This window comes from Cinclus cinclus, chromosome 7 (genome assembly GCF_963662255.1).
Source record: "Cinclus cinclus chromosome 7, bCinCin1.1, whole genome shotgun sequence".
NCBI classification, from domain to species: domain Eukaryota; kingdom Metazoa; phylum Chordata; class Aves; order Passeriformes; family Cinclidae; genus Cinclus; species Cinclus cinclus.
Genome location: NC_085052.1, coordinates 32,388,178 through 32,416,113, shown reverse-complemented (window position 1 = coordinate 32,416,113; position 27,936 = coordinate 32,388,178). Strand labels below are relative to the sequence as shown.

The window sequence follows — 27,936 nt, the reverse complement described above, 5'->3', positions numbered from 1 at the left end:
ATGTACCGCTACTTGGGGGAGCTGTTAGCGTCCCGCCTCGCCGCCGGCTCGGTGCTGGCGGGCGCGGAGCCGGGCGGGCCGGCGGCGACCGGCGGGGCGGTGGTGGCGGCGGCGTGGGGCGGGGGCCGGTGTCCGCGGCGGCATTACTGTGAGGCGGCGAAAAAGGAGGACGACCCCAACTTCTTCAAGATGGTGGAGGGGTTCTTCGATCGCGGCGCCAGCATCGTGGAGGACAAGCTGGTGGAGGGGCTGCGCACCCGCGAGAGCATGGAGGAGCGGCGCCACCGCGTCCGCGGCATCCTCCGCATCATCAAGCCCTGCAACCATGTGCTCAGCGTCACCTTCCCCATCAAGCGCGACAACGGCGAGTGGGAAGTGATCGAGGGCTATCGGGCGCAGCACAGCCAGCACCGCACGCCCTGCAAGGGAGGTGAGAGCCGCAGCCTCCCCGGGCCCGCGGAGGGCCGGGCCGCCCCGCCCCGCCGTGCCCCCGGCCAACCCCCCTGTCCTGCCGCGCCTGCTGCCCGCCCGGCCAGCGAGGGCAGCGGCCGCTTCCCCGTGCTGCCCCTGGTATCCGATACCCGGGAGGAGGCAGGCGCAGGGCGGTTCCTCCGCAGCCATTCAGCGCTCCGCTGTCCCGGCCCCGCGGGTGACCCCCGGGCTAGCCCCGGTACCGGGTGTCACGGTACCGGCGTCCGGCCTTCGCCGCACCCACCGCTCTGGCCCTAGGCACGGCGAGGAGAGCCTCCGCCTCATTTTAACTCGATGTGACTCAGACCTGGATGGTGCTCGTAGGGAGACGTGCGAGCACCGTGCTGGAAGTGCTGCTCGAGTCGGGAGCTGCAGGAACCCCTGTCCCTTTAAGCCCAGCCTGCTGTGCTCGCGAAAACCTGGTGCTTGCACAAAAAACATCCCTAGGGAAAAATAACAAGTTTTAATAACAAGTTAACTGTGCTTCCGGTTACCGGCTGGATACATAGTTAGAAAAAGGTGATTTTTCTGGAGGTAGTTAGCTCAACTTAGGTGAGACCAATGACATGAAGAGGGACCGAGAGGGTGAATCCCACTGGAGCTGAGCAGAGCTGAGCTCTCATGGGATCGGCCGTGATCTCAGAGGAATCAGACTCCCTTTTAGTCTGGGATAGATGGCATTTCCTTAAAAAACAAACAGAGATGTCCTTCAGTATAATTTACTCAAGAGCTCTGATCTTTGTGGACATTTGAGTATTGGAAACCATTTCAGGTCCGTGACTCAAAGAGAGCTTCTCTAGTGTGTAAACACTTTTTTTTTCCAGTGTACATCATCTTTATGGTAAATAATGACGGTTACAGAAAGCAGGTGATTTCTTGTAAATGAAGTCCTCTAACTTCAAGACTGGATTAAGGAGGGTGTTCTTAGGTAAATGTGTATGTGAGAATCAGTTCAGTTGGTGTGTATATGTATATATATATATATATATATATATGACACGAGGATTTCTCTCTGCGGCACAGATAGTGTGTCCTGTTAATGTGATTCCTAACATTCCAAAATCAAATATCTAGTGAGTGTCCTGTGACATGTGAACTTCTTACCCAAAAGAGGCCAGCTCAACATTTGGTTGTTTACTTGAAGCAAGAATTAGCATCAGACTTAGTTGTAGCTGAAGTTGGGCGTGGCTGAAGTTTACTCTGTGAATCGACTGTTCCATGCCATTGCTATAATTTCTTTTAAAATACTAATGGATATCACACTGCTGTTTTATCACTGCTTCAGTTAAGTTACTCTTTGTTGCTGCTTACAAAAAGTCCTTTGCTGTACAGCCTGTGTTACTCTTAAGATCCTGCTTGCATAACAACATGCAGTTCAGTGCAAATGAAGTAATAAAATAATATTAATATATTATAGCTTCTAATATTTCACATTAGTATTGCTCATCAGTGAAAGAACCTATTTTTACACAACAAATAATTATAAAATGCACTGAATGTTAACAAGCCCCACCAACTGGGTGATTGAACACTCTCTGTTCTGATACCTGCATTTCTAAATTCTCAACAGAATTTCTTGATTTTCTTTGGTGGCATTTGTTCTGCCTGTCTGCACTCACACTGAAGCAAACACTGGAGTGCTTACAGGCAATTGAAAATGACAGCTAAAGAAAATAGGAAGTCTCAGTAGTTTTTCGGGTTTTTTTCTTGTGCTTCTCCCCGCCCCCCTCTGAATTTAGGGAAGGAATTGCAGATATTTCCATTCCGTTCTAAATCACAGAGATCATTAATGGATTTCACCTTCTACTGCTCTTTAGGAATTTGCTCATTATCAGATGACAGATCTGAATTTAAGTTTAAATGGGATGTGTGATAAGCATAGATCAGTTGCTTGAAATGTGCTATGAAAAAGGTGTGAGGAAGTAGAACATCTCTACTTTAATGGCAAAGGAGTGGTAAAGATACTTCTGCAGTTATAGTACATTTCATCCACCTGAAATTCAGCAACAACTTGAGCTTCTGTCCAAAAGGGATTTTTAAACTAGAATTCTAGTTCAGCCCACAGGGATAAAAGCACAAAATCCAGTTAAATACATCTCCAAGTTCCATATGACAATAGGAAGTAGGGGAGCTTGCTGAAGTGAGTGTCCCACACACTGTGGACCTCAGAATCCAGTGGGAGTAATTTGCACCATTAAGAAACAGCAAGGGGCTTAAGGGCCCCTTTTAAAAGAAGGGGTGACAAGTGGAAGGCTTGCAAAGACATTAGGAGGAAGACAGCTTCCACATCTTTTCACATGCAGAATTGTGGCTTTTAACTTTGTGCTTTCTGAAAAGTAAAATTTGGTAAAACAAGGTTACTCGTTTTCCTTTTTTTTTTTTTTTTTTTTTTTTGAGTGTGTATTTGTGTACTTGGTACTAAGAAAGAAATTGAGTTTATGGGGATGGATGCTTTGTCATGTCTGTTGTTTCAAGGAGCATTGTGCTTTCAAAGCTCATCTGTTACATTTCCTGAGGTTTACTTAAAAACTGAAGGATAAGAGATGCTGGTTAGAGAAGGTTAAATACTGCTCTGTATGCAGATTAGACAAATGATCAAAGTACTCTTTAAGATTCAAGTAGGAAATGTAGGAGTACAAAAGTTTTTAGGTCTTCCAAAGACTGTCCTCCTTTAATTGTTCCTAATTTTTTTAGTACATACATACCAAAATACTTCATTAGCTGTTGTATGTTACTTCTGTATGCCTTTCTGTTTGTAAGGGGATTTACATATTTAACCATGAACTAATGAAGAGTTTATGCTGTAAATCAAATTTTAAAATCTTGATTTGAATGCCCTAAACTTGGAGACAGCTGAATCACTCAAAGAAAGAGTCTAAAGAAACATTTTAATTCCATGCACTTTAGCACCACCTTCTTATTTCTACTAAACATTTGTAGTTAAGAGTATAACATTTAGATGACATTCCTTTGTCAGAGATATCTTCTATTTCTTTGCCTGCTCATTCTATTCTGGAGTGAAACCTCAGTCCCTGTTTAGTGATCCAGCCCAAATGTGAAAACTGCCAGACTCTAAATGCAAGATTTATCTTTATAAATCACACATGTGCATGCAAATGATAAGTGCCAGTACAAATCAGCAGTTCCTTGACTAGTAGTCCTTCTGTACCTCCTCTGTGCTGACTTCTCTTTTGCCTGTAAAGTAGAAATACCTCAGCAGAGTGAATGCCATGAGAGGACTGCTTTGAAAATACAGATCCTGAGTGGATGGATTATGATAGATCTGCATGAGGGCAATTCCAAGATCAGCCTTACATTTTTTTTGTATAGCCCAACTCCTACACCTTGGTGAGGAACTTGACTGTGGTGTTTCTGTCCAAGAAGTACAACACTCTTAATATCCTAATTCTAAAATCAAAAGCATTGTTAATAAAAATAGGAAGTTATTTATAGGTTTATCCTACTTTCCTGTCTCCTCCCAAAGCACATGTAAGAACACAAGTGTGCTGGACGTAGCTGTCCATACAGCTACATAGCAGTGCAGGTGATTCTTCACTGGGTGAAGAAAAGTGCTTTTCTGGAAAAGAAGCATGAGGTACTGAAACCTGCTTTCTTTTCTGTTTACAACTTTTGGTGGGTTTCCACCTTATTGAGAGAACCCAGAAATAACACTTCTTGTTGAATCTTGTGGTGCTTACCTATTTAATTGTTGTGGAAGTTAATCCTTAATTGTGCTTTGGGGGGGTTGCAAAATTTTGCATGTTGAGAAGGTGGTGATTCTTTTTCTTACCAGTGCTTCTTTGCTGTACTTTAGGAATCTCTACAGAACAGTCATGAATATCCCCATTTAAGTGGTAGATCTTGCAGTATGTCCAGCATTCAAATCCAGGTTTTAAGGATTCCATTTTTTGCAATGTAACTGTTTGCTAGAAGGCAGAAATCAGTTAGATGCCTCCTCGTCCCACTGAGAATATGGAATAAGCACTTGTCTTGTGTGTTGGGACTCAGGTTGCTTACATGCCAAATGTAGTTTTTATACATCTGTAGTTTTTATACAGCTGCTTGGTAGCTGAAGTAATGCTGTGGGTCACATCACTCTTTCCTTTGCTGATGTGGTGACTTGCATGCCAGTGGCCAGTGCTAACAGGAACCCACAGCTGCTCCAGTTCACTGCACTGACAGCTGCCTAAAGAAGTCAAACAGACCAAATAGGGTACAGGAAATGAGATGTCTGAATACAGATGACTTTGTTGGAAAGTACTCTGGCAGTTCCTACTTAAAATAATAAATTCTTCTAAATAATTTCATCAGGTTCTATAAAGGTGTAGAACGGGTTAAGCTACTTTTAATGTGATTCCTGATGGCTATTTATCATTAATTGGTCAGTTTTAGAAAACAAAATAAACCTACTGAATTTTTACCTGCTTAAAAATATAGAAGTGATTCCATGTTTGTTAGGCAGCATTTACTATGGGAATAATGCTGTTAAGTGGTTTTAAGACTTTTTCAAGCCTTTCCATGTTAACCAACTGTCCAACAGGTCTATTGTAAATTAAATGAATAAAACCCAGAAACAGCCTAACTTTTGTTTGTGCTCACCCAAATTGCTGTAACCAAGTCTCAGCTGCTTCCTCAGTTCAAAAAGGCTTTAAAACCATCCTTAGTTCTGAACTAGATTTAGTATAACTTTCATTTACAGCGGAAGTCTGAAAAGCTTTGTCAAACATTACTTCAAAGTTCACTCTTTTATGTGAAGACAAATGAGTCTTACTTTATTTGTTCAGTTGACTTGGAGGTAAATGAATTTGATTTCCTGTGTGCTGCTGCCTTGGCTGGTAGAAGGAGCTGTTCTGCACTGCAAAACTTTCCTGTTGTCTGGTCTTGGCTGCTTTTATTCTACCTATCAGGATTTATCCTTCTCACTTGGCTCATGAGTTCATATTAATGAGTTTGTTACTGCATAAGGTAGCTTTTATTCATGCCACCCTTGCCACAGTTTTCCAATTGCAGAGGTCCAAGGCTGGCACTGATCTCAGTTGCCCAGTCATGAAATACCCTCTGTTGCAGACATTACTGTGGCTAAAACAGTTTACATACTGATAATGGAAACCTTTCTTGCAAAAGAAAAACCTGTACATGCAGGACTGGGACCAGTACAACCCCCTGTAAGGAGCAGAGCTTAAGGTATTTTGGAATCAGCAGAGCTGTTTATCTCGGGGTTGAGTTAGTAGCTGTGCTTTTTTTAAGCCATGCATGGGTGAAAGTTAAGAGCTTGTGCCTTTGGCCTGGGGTCTTTCAAGTAAGACATGGAGCTGTACCCTATGGACTGTGCAACAGATGGAACTATAGCATGGGCCATCTGGAACCTGATCTAACTCCAAAGGAGTGTGAGAGGGCTTTTTTTTGGGGGGGCGGGGGGGGAAGGTAATTAGCCTAATGGTGATAACACTTACAGAGCTATAGCTTAAGTTTATACCAGTGCCTTACTTTCATGGAATCATTAAGATTGGAAAACACCTCTTAGATTGAGTCCAGCCTTTGGCCAATTTTCATAGGTTTCTATTCTCTTATTGTAGCTTATCTAACTTCACAATTAGTGTAACAGTGGATATACATTTAAATAGCAAATTAAAAAATAAGGAAAGGAATGTGTGTCTTGTCTTTTACTGTCTTTTAATGTGCTAGTTGTAATGTGAACTATATCAGGTTTTTGTTTTTACCTTTGATATTCTCGTAGGAGGCTACGCCTTGCTCTTTTGGCTGTGAATCTTTTTAGTCTCAGCTTTTTCATGTAATCAGCTCATACCATTGCTGCGGTAGCCAGCTTTGTCCTTGATCTTAAATAGTTGTTTTCCCTTGCTACTGTTGGCTCTTTGTCTATTTATAGAGAGATCATACCTCTCTCAGCATTGGGCTTTCTGCATAAACACGTGTTGGGGAGAGGAATCTTCTGTGTGATAGTCTCCTTTCTGTTCTCTGGGTGATCCCAGCAAGCACCTTTTTGTTGCACGAGTTGCAACAGCTCCATCTTGTTAGGAATTAGACTCTTAGGAAGAGCATGGAATTTGCCTGCCTCGTGTCAGCACTGTGGTGGCTTCTTCTTTTGTGGTTCCTGTGGCATCTGGACCAGACAGGGCCAACTTGTGTGTTATTTCCACCCTCTGCACACAAACACCCCCGCAGGTGGTAATAATATCTGTGTGGAAGCAGTTTACTGTATCTCCCTGTTTGTCCTTGTTACTGCAGTGTTGAGTGCACTTTATTGAGTGACCTAATCCTTTAGGTGGGGTTGAGGTAGTTCTGTAGGTGAGAGACTTTACTTCATAGCCAGATTCTAGGTGCATAATTTCATGTCCTATTTGCTTGCCTGGTAGTGTACTAAGTTTGCTGTATTCACATTTAAAACACCATGTCTTATCAATGCACCAGAGGAAATTTTTGAATTGCGAAAATTCTTGACTTTTTGCAGCATGGATTGAAATAAACGTATATGTTTAAGCACGTTTCAAGTGCTGCTTATTAAAAACATACAAAAAGTGGTATACTGAAGTATTCTGGCTGGCTGGCTACCTTATAAACCTGGTCATTTTATACATGCTGGTGCTTAAAGCAGAATGGTGAGGGTCTCTATAGGGGAATGGCTGTCCTGCCTCAGCTTTATAGCTGGCTAGTGCTGCGTAGGAAGAGAAATATTTTTATCTCCTCTCTTGGCAGTTAGTGAATTGAATTTAGGAATTAGTGGTTCTTGTTGCTGATTGGTTGTACAGTGTTCTTGTTTTCCAGTGCTGAATTACTCATCTTGCTTTGTTAGGTTTATCTGGAATTTCTTTGTCTTCAATAACTACAAATTGGTCACTGTGCTGTTTACCACACTTTCCAAATGGTAAAATAAGGCTCAGCATTTCCTTCTTGGGAAGGTTGGATTGCTTTTCTGAGTCTAGTAAAATATGTGTGTTATGAGACAGTTTAAGAATTGCTTGGATGATATGTCCCTACTGAGTTAGATGTCAGTGAATACTTAGTTTGATGGTAGTACAGTCACAATTGCACTTGTTTACTTACCAAACATGAAAATACTGTACATAATCCAGAGTTAAAACATTAAGGAACTAAAGCACTACAGCGAGTGCTGGGGCTGATTTATGGATTTTTTGGCATCCATAGGTGAGGATCTAAACTGAAGCTCCTTCAGACTGGACTTAGACTCAAACCTTTGGACAGGGTCAGGCAAGCTGCTAACCCACAGAGCTGCTGCAGAATCCAGTGTTACTAACTAGGAGATGAACATGCCAGAGTCAGTCCTAGGAACTTCCAAAAGAGATCATGATAGCTGTGTTTCTGAGTGCTGTATGGGTAGTGTAGCATAGCTGCTGCTCTGTAAGGCTTCTTTTGATGAGCAAAATAGCACTTTTCAAATAGAGGTGAACGGAACAAATTCACCATATTAACAGGAATTGTCATCTCTAAAGGACCCAAACTAGTTCCAAAGTTCACAAGAACATAACCAGAAGAAAACACTCAAGTCAAAGCAGGACAAAACCCTTGGTTAGATGCTGATAATTTAGGCTGAGATGCAAATGTGTTCCAGGTTCTGGGGAAGAGAGACTGAGATTTACAAGATATTTAGTGCAGGAGGAGTAGTTTACCAAGTGTTTTGCTTTGAACTGTTGCTATGGCAACTGTTTCCTTTTTTTTTGAGACTTTGAATACCTTGTGCTCTTTTGTAGTGAGAGCACATGTAGGTGCTACTATTTAGGATCACTCCATGAGAGGCTCAGAAAATAGTGACAACGAACTTCCCTAAATAGATTTGGAGGTGTACTGGAAAGGCACTAGTCATCCTTGAAAAGTTGGTGGTTCTGTACACCACATCTTCTAAGGAATGATTAATCGATATGCTTAACATCACAGAACATACTGAAATCTGTACAGTGTAAAATCTAGTAGCATGTATAACCAGTTTTCTTGGAAATCAAGGTCTTTGTTATGTGTATGTTATTGCACCCCCTGATATAAAATGATTAAGATGATAACTGACTGCTGTTATTATAGAAACCAAAGTAGCCTTGCTGATAAAGACTACTTTAATGTGAAGAGGTAACTGAGTGTAGTATAATATCTCCATAATACAGGTTGCAGAAAAAGTTTCCAAAGCACAGGCACTGCAGTGTAGTGATAAAGTCTTCTCTCTACACTGACCAATACTAAAAAATTAAATGAAAACATTTCCTCATTTAGAAGGCTTTGTGCATAGAAAAACAAAGTCACTCTTAGCATACTGTTTAACTTCTTGGGGCGTGGTAAGGAGAGAGAATTCTCAACTAGAACAAGAATTCATGTTTTCCAATGAAAAGTATTTTCCATGGCCGTGAGTCATACTGTAACTTGAGGCTTTCTTCAAACTATTTTTTTTTGTAGCTAGTTTGTTGTAAAAGGCACAAGTTTCCAGAGAATTACTGTGTGGGACCTGCCAGGGTTTAAAAAAATTGTCATCTTGCTACCTAACAGTGACTTTGTTTGCTTTTGTGTAGTGAGAACCTTAAAAAAAAAAAAAGCCAAAAAAACCAAACCCAGTATTTTATCTGTTCATATAGTCCATTTTTAGACTCAGGCTATTGAATGCATAGTAAGACTGCCAAAACAGTCACACAAATGCGTGGCAATACTCGTGCCAAATTAGGAAGCTGTCAAACTAAATTTCAGTGATGTCCAAATAGAATAGAAATTAAGTAACTCTTTTATCTTTGTGCATCTGCTTGCAGATGGAATGTACAGCATTCTCAGATGCCTGCTTCTCATCAATCTTAACAGCTTAGCATGAATAACTTCCCTGTCAAGAGGTGTCCCTCCTGTAGAGTAATTACAATTCCTGGAAAACAGCAACTAGCTGAATTGTGAAAAGGAATGAAATGTTAGTGCATCTTAAATGTTATGTGCTCCTGCCAGGGAAGGGAAAAATTGATCACACCTGTCAGAGAACCTGGGTTCACACCCTGAACTTGACCTAATGATTTTACTACATAAACTAGAGAAGAGTGACCAGTAAAGTCATCACAACTCTCAGAACTGACTAGTCTTCCACTTAGGAAGATAAAGCCAGCAGTCAAGCCATTTTAATTGCAACTGTTGAAATGCCTGCAGAAGGAGTTAAACCTTATTCAGAAGTATGAGGTTGTCCAGAAAAGAACAGTTTTGACCTCAAGTCCAAAAGTTTTCTGTGTTCTGGTATGTGTACATGGCTGACAGATAGGCAGCTCAGTTGAAAGCCTGTCAAATACTTTGTTAGTTTTTGGGGTTTTCCCCCTATTTACCTTGATATGAAAACTTAACTTTTGTTGCATCAAAGTTTGTGGTAATCCTTGACTGTAATACAAGGAACCAGAAACTGTTTTACATGCACTGGTGTGAGTGCATGCACTAGCACTTCTAGTTAAAGTGCTGTTGTTCACCTCTCCAGATCCTATCTTCCATATGATTTGCAGAAGAGCCTTCCCTCTCTTTAAACTGTATTTTGCTTCTCTCTTTAAGCTGTACAAGATAACTATCCTGAAGTACTTAGTCTCCCTGCTGCTTTTCATATATCAATAAACAACATTTTGTATGCCTGCAGGAGTACATTTATAGCAAAACTGCTTTGTATACACAGCTTGGAAGTTTAAATAAGTATATGGGTTGAATAAATACACAGTGATCTAGTTCAGCTGGGGGTGGAGGGGCAGAGTTCAATTCTGGCCAACATAGGCTGTGACTCCAAACTTGGCTGGCTTGAGCAATACTCAGATGAGACCTGTCCCCAGAGTACCTGCTCAACCAAGAGGGAATGATTTCCCCAGACCTGAGAGTTAGTGCCACAGGTAATGCTCATTCTTGCTCAAAGCTTGACAGAAGGATAACTGCTCCTCTGAAAGACTAGAGTAAGACATATTAAAAAAGCTGCAATGCATTTATGTTCTAACTTTGACTGGGGGTCTCAAAGGTTCTACTTAAATTTTGAATATTACTTCCCATGAGAAGGTTATTGAAAGCCCAGATGTTAACTCCGTGCAGCTATCTAAGTCAGAAAATACTTAGTTTGCTTTTGGAGACCACCCTTCACACAATAAATTAAAATTCTGTTCTGCAGAGGCATGGTACTTTCTTTTACTGGTTGAACTCACATAAGAAAGCAGCACTTGGCCCTCAGTTTTATTTGAGCAGCACTTAGTCCCTTTGAAACTGGGATTGTTTCCAGAGCATTCAGGAATGGCTTTCATAGCAGCTTTAGTTTGGATAATGTATGCTAGCCTTTTTTCACTCCTGAGAACCTGAATATGGTCTTCTCTTTACACAATAGGAAATTTGTGGTACCATGTTCTGGCATCTAAAGGACACTCTGTGCCTGCTACAAACCACCGTGCAGCTTGGCAGAATCTACAACCAAAGATTTGGGGAGTAGAGATGGGAATAATAAATAATTCATTGCTCTGTCATATGCTTAGTTAAGTAGGAGAAACTTGGATAGAAACAAACCTACAGCCATAGGGCCCTTCTGGTGTGGCCACGTGGCTTTGGGCACATGTTGATCTTAAACGTCGTGTTTCAGTGTCTCTAGTTCTCTGTATCTGCCCTGTCAGTTTGGTTAAATATTTCCTATGCTGTAGCTACCTTCAGATACACGAATCTTGACTTTGAGTTCAATCCATTTATTGGATTTTTCCATTTTTTCAGAAGACTGGTAAGAGTCAGGCAGGTGAAAGATCTCCTTACCTTTGTGTAACCATATTTTTACTCAGCTCTGAGCTGCCTAGAATGCTGGGCTCACCCATTTTGCATCTGAGCTGCTGCCGGCGCACAACAAATGGAATTTGCATTTGTACCCTGTGTCAGCACACACTTGCAGCCCTGCTGAGTGACTTGGAGCAGGGAATGCAGGTGTGGGCTGGCTTCCATGTGGGTGTGGGATGGGTGGCCTGGTCTCACAAGCTCACTGGTGTAGCACTATTCCCTCAAAGTGTTTTGAAAAAAATTGAACTAGCAGAGTGTGGTTTATTGCTTTTTTGTTTTGTGGTTGTGCCTAGCAGCCAGAGCCTTGAAGCCAAGGCTTAGAACTTAACAGGAGCTTGTATTACTCTATCAGAAAGACCTTAATTATAACCTGTACTTGATTAACTATGTTGAGGAATAAAATTAATCTTGTATATACAATGAATGAAGTCCATAGCTAAAGATCTTGTGGAATGCTGAAGTGCTTTATCAGCCTCTTGATAACTCTGTTCTTAGCTACTTGTCAGCTTGATTCACCTTTATCACAAGGAGTATTCACTTTTTCCCCTAAGGCCCAGTGCTGCTATTAAGCTAATTCATAGAAAATTACTGAAGTAGTGAATTTCTGCAGGGTCTTGTTCTTTACCTCTTAGAGTAAATAAGTTGATAAACTACCTACTTGCATGTTAAAGATTGTTGGTGTAGAATTACCCTTCCCAATTTATAAATACTTACGAAGCTGTTTAGTGAATTCCTATTTTTTTATTGTGTGTCTTTTGCAGGTATTCGTTACAGTACAGATGTTAGTGTGGATGAAGTGAAAGCCTTAGCATCTCTCATGACATACAAATGTGCTGTGGTTGGTAAGTGTTCATTTTTCAAGATTTCAGTCTTCAGTTTTGATCAGTACTGATGTAATTACATGAAAAAATACTCATGTAAAGGATTAAAATGAATTTCAGACAATAATCTCTAATTTAAATCTGTAGCAAGATGGGAAAAATCTATATCTGTTGAAGAAATAATAATATGCATTCCCTCTGCTGTTGCTGAAAATACTTTAATAAGGTTGCATTTTTGTTTGAAAAGTCCAAATTCTGCTAGCTACCTTCTCCCATAGAAAGTACTGCATCTTGAACTCAAATTCAGGTATGACAAACTTGGATTAGTAGGGGACTAATTTTAGGGGGAGCAGATGGAGACTGTAAAGGATTCAGGCAGGGGAGCTGTGGAGAGAAAAAGATAAAATTCCTTTGCGGGTTATAAAGAAGTATATTTTGTACAAAGCTACTAAATTGTAGAAGAGCTTGGAGAGAATCTGCATATTATTTGTAAGAAAAGAAAATACTTTCCTAATGTATATAGATGTGCTTAGGGCTTCCAAAGTAAAATTTTTGACCTAAACCAGTAAAATATAAAAGATAAAATTTACTATTTCTGCAAGTGTCATGGACAAGTGATATTTAAGCATAGAAAATTTAAATAAGGAACTTCTGACTTCTAAAGACCATTTTCAAAGTGCCTTGAAAGATCTCCCATTTTTATAAGAGTACCTAGGTCAGATTATAACTTACACTTCAGAAGCCATAAATGCAGCAAAACCAAAATCACTGCTAAAATCAAAGATATAATTACACATCTTTCTCATGTGTTCTGCCTTTGTTGTTGAAAAAGTAAAATTATTTTCCTTTGCATTCTTGTAGATGTGCCATTTGGTGGGGCAAAGGCTGGTGTCAAGATCAATCCCAAGAACTACACAGTAAGCCTAATCATAGATAAAAATTTGGTTATCTGCAATACTGAAGCCAGCCAGTTAAAAAATCATTAATGACCACTTAAAACCTCCTGCCACTTCTGCCTGTGTAAAGGCTGAATGTAGCCTGTGCATGCAATAGGTAGGAAAAGAATTTTTAAAATGTCTGTGTTTCAGAGGTGGAATACTTCAATTATTTAATTTATTAGTTTTTTTTTCTGAAAATCAGGAGACTACAAGTAATTTGGAACATGGAATTTTTTTAAAGTTGATACTGTTAGTAAAAGCTTAAATTAAGTTACTCTTCGAAAAAAAAGTTAATGTTTTTGTTTATTTTGACTAATAGTTTTATGCTCCATTAAACCATTCTATGCAGTGTTCCAGTGTGAATAATAACTAACTTGGCTTATAAAAGGTTTACTGCAGGCTTGCCTTCTTGCCCTAATTAAAAGAACGTGTACAGAAAGGAATACCAGAATGCATAACAGATATTCTAAGCTCAAAGCTCCTGTAAGGATTTGTGTCAAGTCTCTTGGCTGTGTTGATTGCACGACTGGCAGGGCCAGCTCTTGCTGTTGCTGGTTGTAAATCGTTCACACAGGATATCAGATTTGTTTGCTGGAAATCTCTGCTGTGGGCACAGGTGGTTCTTCCTGTGCCATGCTCCCGACTTGTCATGGATCAGAATGTACAGAAAGAAAGCCCAGTATCTCTTCTGCTGCCTGAATACCAATGGTCTGCTAGGGAGTGGCATATTAATTACATAAATTATGAATCATTCTTTCTTCTAAAAGAGGAAGGCGTTCGCTTATGCTTGGGCTAGGTTTGAGTAAATACTCATGAGCACTAATGATTTCTTCTGATATTTATTCCGTTTTCTCTATAGGACAATGAATTGGAAAAGATCACAAGAAGGTTTACCATGGAGCTGGCAAAGAAAGGCTTTATTGGTATGTTGGGCAGCTTTACTATTCAAATTTAGGAATCTGATTTATTGTGCACTGGCAGTGTCCATTAGATAACAGACTTAAATAACCGTATTTTTAGGAACTGTAAACAATTTGAGTACAGAATTTTCAGCAAGAACCACAAAGAATTGAGTCATTGCATCCTAGTGCATTTTAAAGGGAACCATGTCTTAACATTTTCTGGTGGCTGTTCTGGTATGAGAAGCCACAAAAGCTGAGGTCATGTTTTCCAAAATGAATCATGTTTCTCTCCAAGTTAGATCAGCAAATGGTGACCATATCTGTTGCAGTTTTAATCTCTAATAGCAAACACTTCACTGTTACTGTTTCCTGTAGTCTCAGTTGAGGGTTTTGGCAGGTATCTGAGGAAAGAGAGGAAGGAAATAGAAGATCCACCCCAGCAAAAGTTGATGGCTTCACCCGTGGCAACCAGAGGCTGCAAGGGAAGTGTAGGCAAGAAGCAGAGGAGCCTGTTGTAACAGAACCTCAGCTTCTGTAATGTTAGTAGGGGCTTTGTTCACACTCAGCCCTGAGCTGTTCTGGTAGCTGTCTGGACATCTCCTCTCCAGAAAGATTAATATTGCCAGCTCAACTTTTAATTAAAAGGAGCAGCTTTACCCAGAGAGGGTTCTTACTCAAATGAATAATGAGGCATGTAAATAGTTAAAGGTTTGTCATGTATTCCTGATATCTAACTGCCTTGGGAATGTCTATCCTTTTATCTGCATTTTCTTGCTCTTCATCCAGAGTGTTTGTCATCTGCTCTTCCAGACAAAGTATTTATCATCCAAATTAAGTTCCTTTATAAGCACACTTACTGATGTTACATGTGACAATGGTTTTACTATACACAGTGCAAGCTATAGTGATAATTAGTTCAGTGACAATGAAAATGGTTTGATAAAATTTTCTTCCTTTTAGGCTCTCTGGGTGGTGCTACACAACTTTCACAAACTTTTTAAAAATGCTTAGAAAAGACTGTTGGGGAAAAGTTGCATATAATATCCTGATTAGCTTATATAGTATGTGGAAATACTATTTTTAGCTACAAAAACCAGATTTTTTTTTATTTCAACAGGTGTGTGAGACTTCTTTTAAAGGTTTATTTCATCAAGAAAGAGAAATGAAACCTTTCTTGAAGTAAGCAGTAAAATCAAATGCATGTGCTACAATGCAATGACTAGGAACAGCCTACCTTCAATATTTAAACTCACCCAGAAACAGGAAGGAAATTCTTATGCAGAGAACCCAATCAATGTCACAGTATATAGAAGTCATACCTATATAGCACCCTCCCTGCAAAAAACCCAAACCACTTTTGATGCATTATCCTGTTCCTACTTTTTGTTGACAAAGTGACCTTCACCTTTTATCAAATGGCTTGTATAGAGGTTGAGGGTTTTGATAATATTGTAGAAAGGTGTGATACAGCATCTAAAACTGCACTGAATCCAGAAGAATATGTTGCTTGCATAATAAACTGAGGATTAAACAGGAAAACAGTTCTTTTCTGCCAGGGCCTGCACAGTTCCCAAGGGAATAATAATTGAAAATTACTATCTGTATTTGGTCCTTAAGAGCTATTTTTACTGTTGCCAACAGGACCTGGTGTGGATGTGCCTGCTCCTGATATGAGCACGGGGGAGAGGGAGATGTCCTGGATTGCTGACACCTATGCCAGTACCATAGGACACTATGTAAGTCTTGAGCAGAGGCTTTCAGGAAGAAAAGCTGCCTATTCATGTTAGCTTGTTTACTCACTGGATCTAAAAATAATCTTGCAAACTGTAACAACCTCAGTTGTGTGAGAATTTTAGGGTACAGCAAAGGAAAAATAGCTTTAAGGTTAGCATTCCTACACTAGCCTTAAAATAAGTTTCTCTGATACAATACTGATTGCAACTGTTCAACAAAAAGAAAATACACTGTTTTTAAAAGTATATAGTCTAAAAGTGGTTTATATTTCTATCATTTTCCTCTGTTTTTCATTGGTACTTGAATTACTAATTTAGAGTTGTTAACTGATAACTGAATTTACAAGTTTTATTAACTACATGCTCATGGTTTTGTTCGTTCAAGAGACCATGCAAATTAAGTTCGCACTATTGGTATAACTTGTAAAAGTTTTGAGAATTCTCTGCAGTCTCCTAGAAGTAACAAGTTTCATTGTAGACTTAAATTCTTCAAAGGCCACTGACATAATTTATAGCCCAGGGGGCAATAAAAAACCATTTTTAAAATTACTTTTTAATGCTAGCCTTTGGTTTGGCCTTTGTCCTTGTGTCGGTGGGGTTATTTGTACATGTCAAGCAAACACTTCGTTGTGTACTTTCAACAGGTCTGTTCAAAGAAAGATGTATTTAGTAGCTGTGTTAATATGCTAATCTATTGCATGTTTGCCTATCCCAGCTCCTTTTTGAAGCCAAAAGACTCTTTCCTTGTACTCTGTGCAGTCCCTTCCAGCAGCTCCCCTGAAGTACAGCAGGGTGTGCTTCACCTCAGTGTCTCGGGCATTAGTGTCACCCACCACGTGCCACATTGCTCAAGATGTGTCCTCAGGCAGTCCCCTGGCACAAGACTTGTCTGAGGCTGTCTTGGACAGTAGGAGGTGGGGTGGCACAGGTTATTCGAAGTCTGAAACACAGTCTGAGGTATCTTACACAGAAGGAAAAGAGGAAGGCTCAAGGAATCAGATGTGGCATGCTGATTAGTTGAGTTAAATCACTTTTACACAGAGCTCTCTGTTAGGGATATCACTGTAAAACGTTATTTGCTTTCTGCTATTCACATAGGTAAATATTTTAATTAAAACTTGATATCTGATAAAAAGACAAAATTATTACCTCTGAGGGACTCCAACATGCAAGGGGGCAACTAGTTCCCTCAGAACTTAAAATTCCAACTTAGTGCAAAACTACTACCTCAAAGCATTGAGTTTTAACATTTAATTCATTGTACTAAAATACATATTTCACTGTGATACAGCAGCACTGTATTATTAAGACTGACAAGAAGGGTCACAGCAAGCGAACTGCTTTAAGATTTGCTGTAGAGTTCTCAAACAGTTTTATAAATTAAGCTCAATTTTTTAAAAATTAAGCTGAATGGATACATTTCTTATTCTTTCCACTTTATAATCTCACCTTATTGTTCTTTCCACTTTATAATCTCACTTTATTGTGTAGCCCTACACATTATAATGATTCAATGACAACAGAAAAGAAAATAACAACTGAGGATTAAAATTGGAATTACACTCCAACAGTTTCTTTTTAGACTCCCTCTGTATGGCAGTATGCTATTGAAAAAGTAAAAAAAAAAAACCAAAAACCTGAGGATTCAAGAACACTTTTCTGCAAAGTTAATTAAAAAATGGAAATAAAGGGGTGGGGGGAAGTAAATATTATTTTACTTACTTTTCTTAGGTTGCTTGTTTGTACACTCAGAGTGGTAGCCACAGTACAACTCCAGAGTTATTGTGGAGAATGACCAGGTAATGGTGAAGGAAAATGAGAATTCTGACGAGACCATAAAAAGGGGAATAATCCATCAAATGTGGTTTCTAGAGGAAGATGTTTCAGATAACTATCTGGTTGGGACCAAGAGCAAAAAGAAAGGTGATAAAGGAATACTAAAAAGATAAAAGTGACCATGGGGGAGGAAGGAAAGGGAACTAAGCAGAAAATGAGCAGCAAACAAAAGTGAAACAAGCTGTAATTCCAAACACAGATGGAAGCTGTGCAAGGGACTACATTCAGTGGAGTGGTAAGATGACTCTGGTGAGAGGGATCTGTCTGAGATGCAGACCTGATGGCTCTGTACTTGCACACTGCACACAGCTGTGTTCAGGGAGTTTCAAGTGAGAAGGATAAATCAAATGGTAGATCTAAACAGATAAGGGAAGTTTGCTCAAAACCTGCCAGGAAGCTGGAGAGACAGGGAGAACGTCATTGCAGGGGGGGAAAGGATTAAGAAAGGAGCAAAAGTTAGTGCCTGAACTTCATAAGCTACCAGGACTGATACAGAAGTCTTTGATGGTAGCTGTAAGCCATTTTTCAAGGTTCTCAGTAAAAGCAATGCTCTTTGGTTTTCACCCAGTGTGTGTTAAAAGTTTTTGTTTATTGACTTGAAACCAAAGATTTTAGGACTTTGACATCAGCTGTGGCTTTTATATGTGACTTTAAGAAGACCTGGATCTGCCTCTCACTTCATGCTCTGTTTTCTTGACAAACCATGCAAGTTGGTAATAACTACCATATTAACTGTTCCGGAAAATCCGTCTGAAGTTGCTGGATCACTGAATTATATATGGCTGAAGTTTTTTATTAAATTAATCCTTTCCGCTCTTCTGTACTTCCTGATACAATCAACTGACTTTTGGTACAGAGGAAAGGACTTGGATAAATACATTCTTATATATGGTGGGAAGCTGTATTTCTTCACATATTTATAAAATATACTTCCCCTTTTGTGAATGCATGAAGCTCAAAGCATAGTTCAAGACCATTTAACAGAATAAAAACCTGAAAGTCCATCAAAACATCAGGCCCAGTCGTTCCAGGAAAACACCCCTGCCAATCTTCGTTACAGTTGACATGCCACAAGAGGGAGCATACAGTTTATGGACAGCAGCAAGCTCTATTTTGGGAGGCTGAAGTAGGAATTCTGTGGCAAGCCCAGCATCACTTTTATTGTTCTTAAAGAGGGTTATATGTTAACTCACTCTCGTTTTCAAACAGTAAATCGTTTTAGTCTTCGTTATGGCTCTATTCTCCTCCAGCCATTCTGCCTCCACTTACTTTTGTCTGCTCCTTTCCTTCCTCTCACCAAGCATCCTGCACCACAGGCATGCAAATGCCTTTGGCACGAGGGAATGTGTGGCTGGTGGAATGGAAACCCATCCGGCTGCTGGCACACTCATTTCAGTGGATTCTCTTTCATCCCTATTTTTTCACTTGTGTTGGAAGCCAAGCCACCATGTGACTGTGCTCCCAGGGTGTGGGAGCATGGGAACCACTGGTGACAGAAGAGGGAGGTCCAGTGTCTAGTTTGGAAGAATTCCTTTCAAGTTATGAATTCCATCTGGAAAAGTCAACTATGGTTTTAAATAGCTATTTTTTCTTGGCTGACTATCTGGCATATGGAAAACTTAATTTCATTGCCACCAAATTAAGAATAGAGGCTTGGTTGAAAATGCTGCTTTTCTGAATAAAAGTAGTACACACTCAACTTTTCCCATATGACCTTCAGATTTCCTTTGAGAGCATCCCTGTATTCTGACTACAGACCTCATACCTCATTTGGTAATTGCAAAATAACTGAATTTGTTATAAAGGAACAGTAAATGATGTTTAAAGAAGACTAAAAGCCAGTTCAAGGATGTGTCTAAGCCCTTAAAAAGTTAAGACATAGAAAGTAATGCTGTAAAGATAAGGTGGCTGTACATAGGAGCTGACTTTGAGAAACATTCCTGAAAGCTTTTTGATTTGTCTGCTTGTGGATGTCACCATGATACACAGACTGACGTTAACATACACACTTAGAGGCAATAAAAAAATCACAGGTCGTATCCACTTTTGCATTACACAGCTTTCCTGGCAGAATATTCTAAGGTGTTCACACAAAGTGAGGAAGGAAATCATCTTTACAAATTGAATATATTTAAGCTATATCATGTTCTGAGTCTTAAAATTTCCATTTTCCCGCTTGTTCCAGCTGTTTTTGTTTGATTAATTCCATGTTTCACAAGTCCTTTTCTGTTTCACAGGATATTAATGCACATGCATGTGTGACTGGTAAACCCATCAGCCAGGGTGGGATCCATGGACGTATATCTGCAACTGGTCGTGGTGTCTTCCATGGAATTGAAAATTTCATCAATGAAGCCTCATATATGAGCTTATTAGGAATGACTCCAGGATTTGGAGATAAAACATTTGCTGTTCAGGTAACTTTTTTCCTTGGACTGTAGGAAAAGAAGTAGTACACAGACTTTCAGTAGAGCTGTTTTTAAAACAGGCTGTAGTCCTTAAAAACTGAGTGAGCTTTAAAACTTCCAAGTTAACCTTTAGTCTCAAGCTTTAGAAACATTTTTCAAGCAACATAGTCCTTTATTTTGGACTGTTTTTCATAAACTGAACTTTCAATTGCAATTTGCAGGCACAAAAGCCAAATCTCTGTGATCTTGTAAGCTGCAAATACCAAAATGAATACTGTTAGCAGGAGTTCTTTAAACTAAGGCTTAGCATGCTTTTCAGTGAGTTGTGGCACTAGTTTTACCTACACAAAATTTGTTGCAATGTTTTACAATAAAAAAATTTGAGGAGGAATTGAGGGTTACGTTCTTGTTCCATAATCAATTGGGAAAATAGAAACTAAGACCTTATCCTAAATTTGTAGGGTTGAATGTACATTTTGGTGTTCCTAAGACTTGGGAATTTATGTAGTTACACATTATCATTCCTGAAATTTCAAAGAAAGGAAACTTGTTCAACTTTAAACAGAATGTTAAATGGAGGGTTTGAGGAACTTATTTGTTTTGTTGTTTCCAAAAAGTACTTGTTAGAAATAGCAGAGTAATTGTTAGCTCCAAGTTGTACTGTAGTTTACCTGTGGGTTGGAACAAGCATCTCTGCCCTGCACAGGCCCAGAAACATGCTCATCTCCCTTCTCTTTGGCATTTTCATGACTGGCAGAGGAAAACTAACACACATTTAAGCAAAATTTTGATTGGAAACATAAGAAAAGCAGAATATTCTTGTAGGAAAATGAGCCTAGAGCGTTTCAAAGAGACCTAAGGCATGACAGAATCTTTTATCAAAGTTTGCTTCTGATACATAAGCAAAAATCCCAAGTGTAATTAAAGCTGTGTTATACAGGAATTTATTATTCAGCTTTTTTTCCAGTGTGGAATTGTACCACAAACTTTGAACATTGATCATATGACCTTTTGGTCTGCTATGTGTGTTCTTTTGCTTCCAGAACATCAGCTTTCTGGAAGTAAAGGAACTTAATGGCCTGGAATTAAATCAGTAGTCATACAAAAATCCACTGATCCCTTTAAGAGGGTGCCAGTCATCAAGTAGATACACATTATGTTCCCAGCTTGTACATCATAGTTTTGACACTTTCTTAGTAGCATTACCTCTCCCTTTCTATATTTCCAGTATAAAACACTTGCCACAACTGTACGTTGCTGGCTGCAGTGCATAATTTCTGCAGTGGTATTCAAACAAGAATAGAATGTACGTAGATTTCTTCCATCTTGCCTATACACGTCATCTAATGCCAAGATGTGCCAATAGATGAAGAACTATTTAAAACTGTATAAGCCTTAGCAGTAATCATCATTTTAGCTGGAGGATTAACTACTTTTCCCTTTCTCTTTCCACCTTCAGGGATTTGGTAATGTGGGCTTGCATTCTATGAGATACTTGCATCGCTATGGCGCAAAATGTGTTGCTGTTGGAGAGTTTAATGGTTCCATCTGGAATCCTGATGGGATTGACCCAAAGGAACTAGAAGATTTCAAACTGGTATGAAATTTAGCTAAGCACAAAGAGTTTCATTTTTCTCAGCTTTGCAAGTACATAGAATGAACTGATGACTGTGGACTGGTGTTACGATATTTAAAGCATGCTGTGAACAGTCCTTATGAAATAGCTTAGAAATGTTGATTCTTCTGACTTTTCCTTCTTATCCCCAACAAGAATGTAAATGCAGGTGGTAGCTTTTTTACCCTTTGACCTGACTCTCAAAAAGGTGTCTGTATGTATGCAGGCTAATTACTTTGATTTCATAATTGTTGTTGTTGTTACTATTATTATTATTATTATTATTATTATTATTATTATTATTATTATTATTATTACTATTACTATTGTATTGCCTGTCTTATGCCTAAAGTAGGAAGGATTTCTTAAGGAACCAGAGCAAGGAGGTTCCTGAAGGATTCCTAACTGAGAATAATAAACACATGGTCATTTAAGATGCACAAAGTGTACTTTTGCTGTTTCTTACCTATTGGATGTTTTTGAAAGAATGAAAGCCTGCCTGGCAGTGTGACTTGAATGTGTAGTTTATACTGAAAAATAGATGTGGTTTTTTTATTTCAGTTTCCAAGTGAAGCAGACTTCAGGGGACAGCTCACAGGCACTAAAATACAATCTTCTATTTAAAGTTTCTTAGGTAGTTATTTGATAGTTAGTGTCTTATATAGGGAATATTTGAATTTCTTTATCACCCTCTTTCTCAAAAGAATGAAGATTCTATCACTAAACAAAGGCTAGGGTTGTAGTACTGAATTTTAAAAACCATTTGAATCATATGTGATTCAACTTATCCTGGGTGTAGCAGACTAGTGAGTCATTTCAGTTGTTTGAAAACTATTTTAAGAGCTGAGAGGGACCTTTTTGTCTTTATGCAGAGAGCTGTTATGCTTCAGTCTTGGGAACCTTTTTCCTGAAGTTTTGTAGCTTGCTTTTTATGCGTAAGTAAGGATAGGGAATATATTATGTGCTGTCTCTCTAGTACTGTTGCTTCTCCCTTTTCTCTCCCTGAAAGTCAGAAGGGAAGAAATTCGTATGAGTGCACAACCCACTAAAACCACTGTGGTTTGTTTTCTTCACACAGCAACACGGGACAATCATGGGCTTCCCTAAAGCAAAGCCACTTGAGGGCAGCATTCTGGAAACAGACTGTGACATTCTCATCCCTGCTGCCAGCGAGAAGCAGTTGACCAAGGCCAATGCACACAAGGTTAAAGCAAAAGTAAGTCAAAGAGCTCAAATAGAAATGAAAAATAGAGATGGTCTGTTTAAATATTAATATTCTATAGTCAGCATGAAAAAAACCAAATCTATACCTCTGAGTTACTCTGTGCTGTGATTTCTTTCAGATTATTGCTGAAGGTGCCAATGGGCCTACAACTCCTGAAGCTGACAAAATCTTCTTGGAGAGGAATATCATGGTTATCCCTGTAAGGTTCTATCATGACCTTTGATTTTGTGAAGAGTACCAAGACACTAGTTATTGTAGGCTTTTTTTAAAAGCCATTCATTCTGTAAGTGTTTTTTAATAACTGATATCTAGGAAATGGGTGTCATTGTTGCTGAAGAATGATTATATTTACTGAAGACCTCACTACAACTGTAAATGACCAAGGATAATGATAATTAGCTGACATTAGCTCAGTCAAAAAGTGCACTAAACACAGGAAGAAGGAAGAGTAAATATTCTGGTTGGTTTGTAGACACGGTTTGTCTGGGTGATGTTCTGACAGGACTGTGTACTGCAGAGTGCATATAGTATGTGTAATGATAATTTGAAAGAATAAGACCGATCCAGCTATAATGGCAATTTTTTCACAGAGAAAGGGTGTCCTGATCAAGGGATCTTGCTAGATTGAGTAGCTGATCTTCAGCCTTTACTCACTGAGATGGCCTAAGAATGCTCTAATTTTCTTAAACACTTGTGCTAAAATAGAAGTAGTTGAACTTGCTGTGTTCTAAAGTCAAGTCCTATTTTAAATCAGTAAAAGTAATCCCTGAACTGAAGAAGAGGGTGTTGTCCTGTAAGAGTAAGAACTGGATTGTCTTCTGTACTGCTGTCCAATACATAAGTACTTACGTACTTCTGTACATAATACTGCTTGCTGTTGCAGAACATGATAGCACTGTCTTTGTCACATGGTCACAATTCAAAATATTTATTCTTTCTGTGCAGGATCTTTATCTGAATGCTGGTGGTGTGACAGTATCCTACTTTGAATGGCTGAAAAACTTAAACCACGTCAGTTATGGCCGTTTGACTTTCAAATATGAAAGAGATTCAAACTACCACTTGCTCAGTAAGTGCTCACTTTTGCTTCCATGCACTGTCTAATTAACAGGCTGGACTAGCAAACATCAAATTTGGGAGAAATGAAAACAGAACACTTTTACATTCACCACAATTTCCCCAGAAGTCTGTAATTGCTGCTTATTAAAGAATAGAAAAGGTTTCATAGGTTAACTGACCTGCAGCTCTAGTGACTTAAATGCATACTTTTTTGGTTATCTTTTAAGTCTTTCCTCAGTTTTGTAAAATAGTAAAGTCAAGCCACTTAAGTGAAATATTTACGACTTCTTAATAAATGTCATTTAGCTGTACACTTGCTATTTAGGAAGCATTCAAATGAAGTTCACGTGGGTGCCATTGTCCTGCACATGCAACAATAAAGGATTTCTATAAAGGCAAATAATATAATAGAGACAGGCACTGGAAAAACCTGCTTATGGTTCACAGCTCCACTTATGGTCATTCTGTGCTGTCTACTTTCTGGGAAACAATTAACAGCAATTATGTGAAGAGAGGAAGCTCAGTGGAGAAGAACTGGAGGATGTTGCTCCATTTTAAACAGTACTCTGTAGAAAACATGAGAATCTTGTGACACTGTACACCTATACGGTTTTTAATATGACCCTTTATCATAAATCATATATTGTAAGGTGTTTCTAAAGTAGTGGAGAGTTATGGCAAGTCTCATTTAAATCCCTTTCTTAACTTCAAGATTATGTAGTCTCAAATCCTCTTTCTTGCTGTTCAGGAATTTCAGAATTTCAAGAACTAAGATGAAATAAATATCAATGAGAATACCAAAGCACTGCTCATGTAAGGAAAAAAAATTCTAAAATTTCACATTTGTCAGTTACCTTGCATCTACTTTTTTTTTTTCCCTCTTTCTAGTGTCTGTCCAGGAAAGCTTGGAAAGAAAATTTGGGAAACATGGGGGAACTATTCCAGTTGTGCCTACAGCAGAATTTCAAGATAGGATATCCGTAAGTAGTTGCTGCTGTTTTTTTTTTTTTTTTTTACTGTTAGGGGTACTGTACTCTGATATAACTGAAATCTAAATTTTACCATTGTAGCTATCATGGAGCACTTTTCCCCAAGCAAAACATTAGTACATAATTAGCCTGATGGCCAAACAAAGAAAGCAAGCGAATGATCTGAACTGCTTTGGAATATTGGAAATAAGCTATTTTTGATTTCTTTTACTTCAGCCCATGCAAAATACTTCCAATATAGTAAAAAAGCTACAGTTTTAATGCAGATGCTTTTTGTATTTTGGAGCTCTTCTTGATATAGTTTGCCTGGTTTTCCAAAAAACTTTGAAGAAGATATCATGCCACAGACAGTTTGATGTTTCTGTGACTCTAGAATTAAACGTCTGGGTGAAAAACTGTAGCTTGTTCCTTTAAGAGTGAAGTGACAAACAAGGAATTGTCAGGTGAAATTAATTGTTTTCTCTTGTGTAGCAATATATGGTGGGGAAATATCCCTGTGAAATGGGTTGTGGGCTCATCCATTTGCATTTAAAAGGAAGGTTTGGAGAAAATGACAAAGTACAAGCCTAGAAATCCATAGCAATCAATAAGCAAATCCAGCATTAGAAAATGCTCTGAAGGTATAAGGCTGATTAATGATACCACCATATGCATACAGAGTGTGCTGCCTTCTGAATACTGTGTGCAGGTTAGGTCTCTGCATCTTCAAACGTTGAAAGTGTGGAGAAAGTTCAGAGCAAGATGACAAGGGTAGATAAAAGTACAGGAGCTTCTCCAACATGGAACAATGAACAAACCCAGGTCCTGAGGTGGAGACAGTGATCTGTAGAATGAGGGATGTGGAAGGAGGTGGGTAAGGATAGATTGTTCACTGCAGGGAATGGTGGAAGAGAGTGAGAAGTGTTCTAACAAAACCAGCACAGTGAGGTGTACAATGAAGAATAAAAGGATGGTTCCTAGCACAGCAGACAGTTCAGGAGTGCAGTGCTCTTCCAGGGGATACATGGAAATACATGGAAACCAGAAGCATTAGTTGGTTTGGTTTTTAAACTCTAACGTAGGAGGAGATAGGACAAATGAGGGGGGAAAAGTCCAGCAAGTTGTGAAAAACATTAAGCCATGCTTCCTCAGGAAAAAATCAGGGGAAGTGCATATAAACTTGGACTACAGCCAGATGATAGCAATAGACTTTATTTAGCCTGATCCAGAATGGTGCATTTTATACATGTTAGGCTATATGAGCAGCATGTGTGATGGGTTCTGTGACTTAAAACAAATGCTGGATCTCTTAAACACAAGCCATAGAAACTGGCCTAGTACTTCCTACTTCCAGCCCAAATTGGTATTTGAGGGAAAGCAAGTATTTTGTGGAACCAGATGTCAAATTATTAGTAAATTACAGCAATCAGGATGATGGAACATTGAACCTGTAATGAGTCATCCTAATTCTTCAACTGCTTATTGTTCTGTGTATTTAAATTTTAATGAAAATACAGTTGTGGAGTTGCTAAGGGCTAATATGATGTGGAGTATATGAATTTGGGATCTATGCCCTTACTAAAACCTGTCTGTATTCAAAACAATTGCAGTAGGTTGTTGACTGTTGGAAACTTTTTTCTTTAATATTTACTGTGTGGTCTGAAGGCTGAAAACAGTAATTGCTAGATCAGTAGATAATGGTAGCATCATGCATCTAGAAGCTAGGCCCATAAAAGTCTTCAGTGCTTACATCTGAGGTTTTAGAATTGAATTGATCATAGCTAGCTCTTCAAGTAACACAGTAAAGGCTATTTAGATTCTTCACCCATCATTAGAAGAGAATGGGTGAGCAAGCTTCAGTAATTATGGGAACCCAACATCTCATTGTCCCCAGCACACAATGAGGACCTTTTTGTGTCTTGGATTAAACCTTGATTTTATTCTTTGTTGTTGCAGGGTGCATCTGAGAAAGACATTGTGCATTCTGGGTTGGCTTACACGATGGAACGTTCTGCAAGGGTAAATATTGCACAACTGTATATAGTTACATGAAAGAAAACTCCCGTGACTTTGGGACAGTTTTTGAATGGTATGAAGAATTTCTGCTCTGTGCCATCATGACCAGCTTTAACTGGGTACAGTAAACATTAGTGAGTATTCTGGTAGAAGCTGTAGTAAGTAGAAACTTTTTTAGTTGTCCTCTTGTACCTGGCTAATCTGGGACATATGTAAGAGTACTTTACTTCATCATTAGCAGTTTTAGATTAAATCCTCTATGCTGTATGTTTAATTAATGGGACTTGAAACATCTCATCTCTCCCTTTCAGAGTAAGACTTGAAAATGGGTAATATAGTGACCTGGGAAAGATATTCTTCCCATTCAGCTCTCAGCTGTAAGGAGAATCAAGAAATTTCAGAGTTGGTCCACAAAGGCTCTGATACCAATCTAGCAGCTCCTTTTACTCCTTGCTTGGATCCTATAAGCAAAATTGTTGAGCTTCTATGGAGAAACTTGCAGAAACTACATGTAACCTTTTCTGTTTCAGCAAATCATGCGTACTGCCATGACATACAACCTGGGCCTGGACCTGAGAACAGCTGCCTACGTCAATGCAATTGAGAAAGTCTTCAAAGTGTACAATGAGGCTGGTTTGACCTTTACATAAACAGGCCATGACTGCTCCTTGTTGTATCCCACCCCTCGCTGTTAATGTACCCTCTTCTTGAGAAAGCTTATCACAAGTTTACATGTAACCACAAAATTTTCTTTTCTTCTGACATTATAGTGGATTCTATTCTCAATTAGTTTCAGTTCCAAACTAGTCTTTTTTACAATAAAAATCCATGGATTAGGAAATTGTATACAAGTATGTATCTGAAGATAACAGTTCATCTGCACTTGTGGGGGCCATTCTGGGTGTTTCACCTACAAAACAAAATGGTACATTTTATGTATGAAAGAGTGGTCTTGCCACCTGAGCCACTTCTCAGACTTCAGATCAGATACTGTACTATATGAGCACTTAGCTCATTATTACTTCATGCACTTTTGTTTAATGACATAATTTTGGCTTCAGCACTTTCAGTAAGGCCTTGTATGATCAATGCTGTGGCATTGTCAAAGGAAGAATGGGCCTCCAGCAGGGATTAACTTTGATAGGAGTCTAGTTTTTATTTGTAGTAAAGCTTCAGGCCT

The 27,936-nt window shown here is 39.1% G+C and overlaps 1 protein-coding gene across 1 annotated transcript; it reads left to right on the top strand.

The window, feature by feature from the left end:
- GLUD1 (glutamate dehydrogenase 1) lies at nucleotides 1-27,785 on the top strand. Its single transcript, XM_062496119.1, has 13 exons — nucleotides 1-430; nucleotides 11,997-12,077; nucleotides 12,918-12,973; nucleotides 13,854-13,917; nucleotides 15,538-15,632; nucleotides 19,703-19,882; nucleotides 21,333-21,470; nucleotides 22,567-22,704; nucleotides 22,832-22,912; nucleotides 23,659-23,782; nucleotides 24,661-24,752; nucleotides 26,697-26,759; nucleotides 27,287-27,785. The coding sequence occupies exons 1-13, from the start codon at nucleotides 1-3 to the stop codon at nucleotides 27,404-27,406; spliced, it is 1,662 nt and encodes a 553-aa protein (XP_062352103.1). The 3' UTR covers nucleotides 27,407-27,785.
- Nucleotides 27,786-27,936: the final 151 nt, after the last annotated feature.